The sequence below is a fragment of the Heteronotia binoei genome, chromosome 5 (genome assembly GCF_032191835.1).
Source record: "Heteronotia binoei isolate CCM8104 ecotype False Entrance Well chromosome 5, APGP_CSIRO_Hbin_v1, whole genome shotgun sequence".
Lineage (NCBI taxonomy): Eukaryota > Metazoa > Chordata > Lepidosauria > Squamata > Gekkonidae > Heteronotia > Heteronotia binoei.
This window is the reverse complement of record NC_083227.1, coordinates 34056577-34065034: the sequence shown is the minus strand read 5'-3', so window position 1 is coordinate 34065034 and position 8458 is coordinate 34056577. Positions and strand designations below refer to the sequence as shown.

Sequence of the window (8458 nt, the reverse complement as noted above, 5' to 3'; positions counted from 1 at the left end):
TGACATGGTTGCCATAAGTTGGTTGTGACTTGAAAGCACTTTCCACCACAACTGGCTGCTATCCAGTTACTTTCCACTCAATCTACAGAATCCTGTCAAATCCTCATCCGGCTTCCCCTCAATTGTTAAGGAGAAAAATTCACTCTGAGGTGGGGGTTGCCATTCTCCAAATGGGGCTTCTTTCAGAATTACAAATGATCTCCGGACTACAAAAATCAGTTTCCCCTGAACAAAATGGCTGCTGTCTGAAGGGTGGACTCTATCTATGACATTATACCCCACTAAGGTATACCCTCCCCAGGCTCCACTCCTACCATCTCCAGAAGTCTTCTGGTTTGCAGCTGGCAGCCTTAAAGCCCAACAGAGAAAGCTGACCAACAGCAGCCTCATCCTTCCTCAGTTTATTGTTGAAACTCTCTGTCTAGAGCAGTGATACTCTGGGTTTTTTTGTGCTGAGGGGGTCACAGTGGGGAGGGCTTCTCGTGCCCTGGCCTCACTGGTGGTCCTCCTGATGGCACTTGGTTTTTTTAGCCACTGTGTGACAGAGTGTTGGACTGGATGGGCCATTGGCCTGATCCAACATAGCTTCTCTTATGTTCTTATGACCTTTACAGGCAGCAGCTTCTTGTAATCGCCATAGTATACTACAAGATAAGGAGTAGTCCTAGAGCACCAAATATCTGCAGCTACTCTTAGCCTTCCTTTTCTCCAAGTCCACTCTATAAAGCTGCCATTTCCTCCACAGGAACTGATCTCTCTAGTCTAGAAATAACTTGTGATCCTCAAAACTTCAGACTCTTAACCCTGAGTCTGATTGAAGGTGAGAGAGAAGGAAGATTTCTCATGCCTACATAGCAAATTCTAACCTTTACAAACAGCCCCTAAGATAAATGTAGGGATCAAACTACTGGTCTGAGTTACCCTGGAGGGTCAACAAAACAGGGCATAGAGACCAAGGCCATCCTGTGACGCTGCCTCCTAGCACTGAAATGCAGAGGTTTGGTGCCTCTGTATATGGGGGCTTCCTTAACTCACCATGCCTAGTAACCATCGATGAATGTCTAATTCCCTTTTATAAAGCAATCCATAAAACTCTTATAGAAGAGAATCTAAAATTTCCCACACGTAAGCAACATGAGGAAAAGCAAGTTATGCTTTTTCCCTAATGCCCCAGCAGAGGTAGTATCAGGAGGAGATACTCAAAAGGATCTGTATCCTTCCACTTGCAAGGAAAGTTAAGACCAAAGTATTTACTGCTTCTGGGAATGGGGGGGGGGGGAGGGGGAGGAGACAATATGACAGCAGAGAGACAGTAGATCTTTGTGTGGAAGGCATGTGAGGGGGCAATGTAATTGCTGTTAATTCTTCAAAGCAGGTACATGGTCCTTATATTAAAGACCTTTAAAAGCGTAGCCATAACAGCTAAAAGTCTCAGGCAAGGCCTCAAGTTTATAGCCAAGGCATGTTGAAGAACATTGCTTCACCTCTTGCTGATTTATGTTGCAAAAAAGCATTCAGGTGTACTTAAGTAACTGGCCATATAATATAGTGTCTTGTGTTACTGATTTGTACTTTTAGTACTGTAGTTGAAGGCATAACCAGTCTGTTAATACACCCGTCATTAGAGATTTATGGTTCAGACAACTGGCATTTCCCCATGTACCTGTTCTCCAGTAATAATATTTATATGCTCACAGCAGCTGTGTGAGAAAGCAGGGTACAAGACATGACTAACAAGTTTTTTTATTATTATTTGCAGATGTTCTAGTAGAACAGAACACAACTGAAGTCAGTCAAATTCGATGGATTTCATCCTAAAGTCTCCGTTCACTGAGAGAAATCCAACTGAGTCTAGTCCTCGCCGGTTGGGGAAGCTGAGCTCCTGGTCTCCAGGAAGTTTGATTTTCACCTCTTTTTCATCAAAGGAGATGGAGATCTAAGGAGAGATATAATAAAGGACTTTAAAGTTCTGTTGTTTCTCTGGGAGAATACTGGATTTCTTTTCAGTTGGCCAAAGATATCCCCAAACACACACTGCTGTACCAAGCAACTAGGTCCAGGGTTACCAACAGGCCCAGAGAAAATGTCCTGTCCCTTGAAAAGAAGCTATTCCATTAAGCCTCTGTAACCCTTTGAGTTTGGGGAAAAATGGATGTTATCCCTGTGGGGGAGCTGCAGGAGAGTCCTGAGGTAAAGGACACTGAGGAGGAAAAAGAATTCTGAAGAGAAGAAAAGGAGTCAGGAGCCATCTGGGTTCAAGGGCAGAAGGGAAAGAACTCAGGTCACTCTCTTCTCTGGTTTCTGTCTTGTCTTCTCAGAATTTTTTCTCCTCAGGACACTCCTAGGGCTTCTCCTCAGGAACAAAATACTAGGGTTGCCAGTCCCCAGTTGGGGGGCAGGGGATTCCCTGGTTTGGAGGCCCTTCCCCTGCTTCAAGGTTATCAGAAAGCAGGGAGGGTTGAATGTCCATAGGGCACTCCATTATGCCCTGTTGAGACTGATTCCCATACAATGGAGAATCGATCTGTGGGTATCTGGGGCTCTAGGAGGGGCTGTTTGTTGAGGTAGAAGCACCAGATTTTCCACATAGCATCTGGTGCCTCTCTTCAACCCCCTCCCCCAAGTTTCAAAAAGATTTGGTGCCCCCATCCTCCATTATTTCCAATGAAGGGAAGGCATTTAAAAGGAGCAGATGGCCAGAACTCCCTTTGGAGTTCAATTGTACTTGTCACATCCTTGCCCCTGGCTCCCCAAAGTCTGGCTCCACCCACAAAGTCCCCAGATATTTCCTGAATTGGACCTAGCAACCCTACAAAATACTTTCCCCAAAAACTCCAATAGAGGGCCAAGCCCACAGGGTTACACCTCCTTCAGGCATTTGGCAACCCTAATTGGCTCTCACTACACAACTTGGCCTCAGATTTCTATTATCAGCTGTAAAATGGGCCTTTAATATTTGATTTGTTTGTTTTACTTATACTTCACCTTTTCCCCCAATGGGGACCCAAAGCAGCTTACATCACTCTGTCCTCCATTTTATTGAGACAACCATGTGAGGTAGGTCTGTCTGAGAATGTATGACTGGCCAAAGGTCGCCCAGCAAACTTTCACAGCAGAGTGGGATTTGAACTGGGCCTCTCAGATCCTAGTCTGATGCTCTAGAAAGCCAGTTTGGTTCAGTGTGTGGACTCTTAACTGGAAGAACCAAGTCTGATTCTCCAGTCTTCCACATACACCTACTGATGTGACCCTGAATCAGTCACAAGTTATTGGAGAGCTGTTCCTCTGAAGAACAGCTTCTGCCAGAACTCTCTCAGCTCCACCTACCTCACAGGGTGTCTGATATGGGGAAGGGAAGGGAAAGGAGATTGTAAGCTGCTCTGATACTCCTTCAGGTAATGAAGGACAGGGTATAAATCCAATCTCTTCTTCTAACTACTACACCAAACTGGGTCACATATACTAAGATGCATATCAAACAACTTTGTTTCCTGTTTGTACCAATAGTGTATTTTTTATTAACATCAGTAACAAATAACACAAAATGTTAATTTTACAATCAAAAGCATGTTAGGCCTTTTTACCTTGCTGAGTCTCACCCCATGCACTCAAGACGACACCTCTCCACCCCAAAAGTTGTCAAAATGTAGGAGGTATGGGGGGTTTTTTACATTCTCCAAAAAAAGGTTCTTCTTCTAGCACCTAACAATGACAAACCTGTGTACAGAAACAGATGCCTAGAAATAGGGTCTTGTTTTATATCTCTCAAATACCCTGTATGTAGTAGCAATCAAACTACCAAAAATGTGGGCAACATGAAGCTCTAGGGTTGCCAGGTCTGTGTTGGGAAATATCTGGACACTTTGCAGGTAGATCCAGGGGAGAGTGGGGTCTGGGGAGGGGAGGGGCCTCATCACGGTACAAAGCCGTAGAGTCCGCCCTTCAAAGCAGCCATCTCCAGGGAAGCTGATCTCTGCCAGCCGGAGATCAGCTGTAAAAGTGGGAGATCTCCAGGTGTAGGCTTTCCAATCCCCAGGTCCCAGCATGGGATCCCCCAATTTTACAGGCTTCCCCCCGCCCCCCGCCAGCTGGCCGGCGGGGGAAGCCCCTCCCACAGTCACCATGTACCTCTAGATCTCTGGAAGGACCTGCAAACAGGTCCAGTTTTAAAATGTGTATGTGTGCCTTTAAATTGGAGTAAGAAGTACTTCATGGGGAAGGGTTAGCAACAGCAGACCTGTCAGAGTTCAGCCCCTCTGTTTGTTTTGCTTTTGTTTCAGAGCAAGTGAGTGTGTATGTAAAAGACAGCAGCGTAGCCCTTGTACTTTCCAGACCTCATTGTGGAGGCACCAGAGACAGTTAAGTGTGCTTGTGAGTGAAAGAGAGAAAGCGGGGGGGAGAGGAGGGAACTCTATTATTCCCTATGAGGACCAATTCCCATAGGAAATAATGGAGAATTGATCTGTGGGTATCTGGGGGGGGGGGCTGTTTTTGGAGGTAGAGGTACCAAATTTGCAGCATAGCATCCAGTGCCTCTCCCCAAAATACCCTCCAAGTTTCAAAAAGATTGGACCAGGTGATCCAATTCTATGAGTCCCAAAAGAAGGTGCCCCTATCCTTCATTATTTCCTATGGAGGGAAGGGATTTAAAAGATGTGCAGTCCGTTTAAATGCGATGGCCAGAACTCCCTTGAAGTTCAATTATGCCTGTCATACCCTTGCTCCTGGCTCCGCCCCCAATGTCTCCTGGCTCCACCGCCAAAGTCCCCTGGCTCCACCCCCAGATATCCCCAAAGTCCCCAGATATTTCTTGAATTGGACTTGGCAACCCTATCCAGGCCCCACCTGGAGGCTGGCAACCCTATTTATTTTTGTCCCATTAATCAAATAAGCTCATTTGGTGGGTAGGCAGGAGGGTTATTTGTTTATTTATGTATTTTGTTAAGATTGTAAGCTGCCTTGAGCTTGAGCAAAAAATTCAGCTTGTAAAGGTTTCGAATTAATGAATAACCGCCCACTCCCAATGCCTATGCTCAGGATTTCCAGTCCTTGGTTCCTTGCACTATACTCTTCTACTCACAGTGGTTTCTTCTCCCTGCTGGAAAGGGAAGAGAGACTCCCGTAACTCCTCATCCCATTCGCCACATGACATGGAGTTCAATACAATGGTCTTGGTATCTCCACGGGAATCAAAGCGTGGGTTGAAGTGAAGGATCAGATCGGCGGCGTTCCGACCAATGTTTACTTCAAAGCTAATTACACACACAAGACAGTTATGAGAGACAGGTTCTGTATCAGAGGGACAAAGCCTTCCTCGGCCTTTCTCCTCAATATGTAACCATGCATGAGCCCTCCTCCTCACTAGCACCCCCTACCCTACCTTCCTCCTGTTCTATCAGTACAAACCTCTTTGCTTCTGGCATCACGCTCCCATTCAGTTTGATGCATTCTCCAGCCTTGACCTTCACTTGGGAGACCACAAATTTCTTAAGGAAGGACAGACAGAAATGTTAGCAAGGGAGAGCGTCGTTTCCAACAGCATGGAAGGATGAGGAAATATCTGACTGGTTTGGCACAAGGATCCCGGATAAAAGCACAAGAGTCTACGGCATAGGAGTTCTCATGAGTTCTGCAGACAACTGATTCAAAGGAAGATGTAGTTAGACACAAGCCCAGTAGCACCTTAGAGTGAGGAATGCCAACCTCCAGGTGGAACCTGGAGATCCCTTGGAATTACACCTCATCTTTAGACTACAGCGATCAGTTTTCCTGTGTAACATGGATGCTTTGGAAGGTGGACTCTATGATGTTGTACCCCACTGAGGTCCCTGTCCTCCCCAGGCTCCACCCCCAAATCTCCAGGAGTTTCCCAACCTGGTTCTGGCAACTATACTCCCACCCCCACTGGAGGGACCTAGGAACCCTGCTTAAAGACCAACAAACCTTTGATAGCCAAAGCTCCCTTCATTTGATATAAAGAGAACTTTGACTCCCGAAATCTTACACCCTGAGAATCTTGTTGGTCTCTAAGGTGCTACTGCATTAAAATCTAGCTGTTCTACTGCAGACCAACAGGGCTACCCTCTGAAATATACTGCACATCGGTCAGAAGATCTGGATCCTCACAGGAAATAGCAGAATGTGGTACCATCAGTGTATATGGCTCTTCAAATAGCCCAAATGGAGGGCAAGAAGCCAAATGTGAACAATTTGTACCTGACTCCTGATTAAAATGTAATGTCTTGCTTTAAGCTGAAATCAGAAGCATAGGAAGGTTGAACCACAATTGCATATCAAAATCCACACACAGCTGTCAATAGGTTCGGCCTGAGATAGTAATACGCTCTTATTTTTTATGTGGGTGTACCAATAACCGGGGAGAAGGTCAAAGAGAGTCAGTATGGCATAGTGGTTAAGTGTGCTGACTGTTATCTAGGAGAACTGGGTTTGATTCCCTACTCCTCCACTTGCAGCTGCTGGAATAGCCTTGGGTCAGCCATAGGTCTCACAGAGCTGTCCTTGAAAGGGCATCTTCTGTGAGAGCTTTTCTCAGCCCCACACACCTCACAGGGTGTCTGTTGTGGGGAAGGAAGGTAAAGGAGATAGTGAACAGCTCTGAGATTCAGAGAGGAGGGCAGGATATAAATCCAATATCTTCTTCAAAAGCTCCGTACATGGTACATGCTAATTTAGGCTTAGAGCTGCTATAGTCCAAGGAAAGCTAGTAAGATCCAAGTGACTAAGGAATACTTTGAAAGCTAAAAAACATTTTGATTTACAGAAGCAGAGTCAGGGTGTGTATTTTCATTACTCCTGTCACCACCTCTTGTTTCTCTGTGTCTTAAACTTCAACATTTGTCAGTAGCAACACTTATTGCATCACCTAGATAAGTAGAAGCAGCAGTAATATCATGATTACAAATATGTAGGGCTTTTTTTTGTAGCAGGAGCTCCTTGGCATATTAGCCCACACACCCCTGATGTAGCCAATCCTCCTGGAGCTTGCAGAAGACCCTCTAATAAGAGCCCCGTAAGCTCTTGGAGGATTGGCTACATAAGACAGGTGTGGCCTAATATGCAAAGGAGTTCCTGCTACAAAAAAGCCCTGCAAATATGGAAGATAAAAATATGATATCCATAACTACCAGGTCAATGAAGTGAACTCCCAGTAGTATAATAGCCAAAGAGCCTATCTTCCTTCTGCATCTTCTGTACTAACATATTAGTATCAACAGTAGAAAATGGTCAATAATGCATCTCAAGGACTGCCCATAAGAAATATTTACCCTTACAATATAGGCTAATTGCTGTAAGGACAGCCCTCCATTCTATGCTCATTCTATCCTACACACTTTCCCAAATCAAAAGGCATTACTTTGTGCAGTGAGCTTCACTAAAATGCATCTTGAAAACTCACATACAGAACATCAATAAACTATATTTAGTATTCCAAGCAACTTACCATGTCCATAACTAAGGCTTGAGAAGTCACTTTCCAGCAGACCCACTACAATAGCTTTTACTCACATTATCTGATCTTTAAATAGTGTCCAGTCTTCTAGCCAATCAGAGGCAAGCCTGTAAACGCGTCTGATCAAAGAAGGAGGTGTGGCCAGAGGAGACTGAGAGATGACTAGGTGGTATGCATTCAACTACATTGCTAAATGGCGTGTCTCTCATGGGACCCCTTACACTTCACTCAGCACTTGTCAACTCCAGCATTGTGAAGGTGCATGAAAGCATTTAGGTACCAGCCAATGAGAGAGAAGATGGGTGTGGGGGCCAAACTTTTGAGAATGCTGTGATCCTGTGTACCTATGTGTTTGTGTGTGTGTCAAGTGTAGAAAAAGAAGATGATCTTGGATTTATACCCCACCCTTCACTCTGAATCGCAGAGTGGCTTACAATCTCCTTTACCTTCCTTCCCCACAATGGACATCCTGTGAAGTAGGTGGGGCTGAGAGAGCTCTCCCAGAAGCTGTCCTTTCAAGGACAACTCTGTGAGAGCTATGGCTGACCCAAGGCCATTCCAGCAGCTGCAAGTGGAGAAGTGGGGGATCAAACCCAGTTCTCAAGAGAAGAGTCAGCACACTTAACAACTACATCAAACTGGCTCTCTTTGACCTTCTCCCCTATTATTGGCATGCCCACATGAAAAAATAAGAGCTCATTAATATCATTATAGCTTCTAGGGGGAGTTGCGACTTGATTTGATCTAGAATCCACATATTTGACTTTTTGGAAGTCCATGGTATCTGTACTTAATATTTAAGCTCAAATACTTCAGCCACCAAATGAGAAGGGAGCACTCACTGGAGAAGATCCTGATGCTGGGAAAGACAGAAGGCAAAAGAAGAAGGGGACGGCAAAAGATGAGATGGCTGGACAGCATTACTGATGTAACAAACATGAATTTGAGCAGACGTCAGAGGATGGTGGAAGACAGGAGGGCCTGGCA

At 45.2% G+C, this 8458-nt stretch overlaps 1 protein-coding gene across 1 annotated transcript; it reads right to left on the bottom strand.

Moving 5' to 3' along the window:
* Positions 1-1727: 1727 nt before the first annotated feature.
* On the bottom strand, positions 1728-7704 carry LOC132572274 (16 kDa beta-galactoside-binding lectin-like). The gene is made up of 4 exons (XM_060239160.1): positions 7463-7704; positions 5407-5486; positions 5081-5252; positions 1728-1936 (listed from the first exon to the last, which is right to left on the bottom strand). Exons 1-4 carry the CDS (start codon positions 7469-7471, stop codon positions 1790-1792), a joined length of 408 nt encoding a protein of 135 aa, XP_060095143.1. The 5' UTR covers positions 7472-7704; the 3' UTR covers positions 1728-1789.
* Between the last annotated feature and the right edge of the window lie 754 nt (positions 7705-8458).

Coding starts and splice junctions, on each gene's coding strand:
- LOC132572274 (XM_060239160.1), bottom strand. Junction 5,253..5,406: donor GTGATGCCAGAAGCAAAGAG/GTTTGTACTGAT, acceptor GTGTGTAATTAG/CTTTGAAGTAAACATTGGTC. Junction 1,937..5,080: donor AGCAGGGAGAAGAAACCACT/GTGAGTAGAAGA, acceptor ATCTCTCCTTAG/ATCTCCATCTCCTTTGATGA.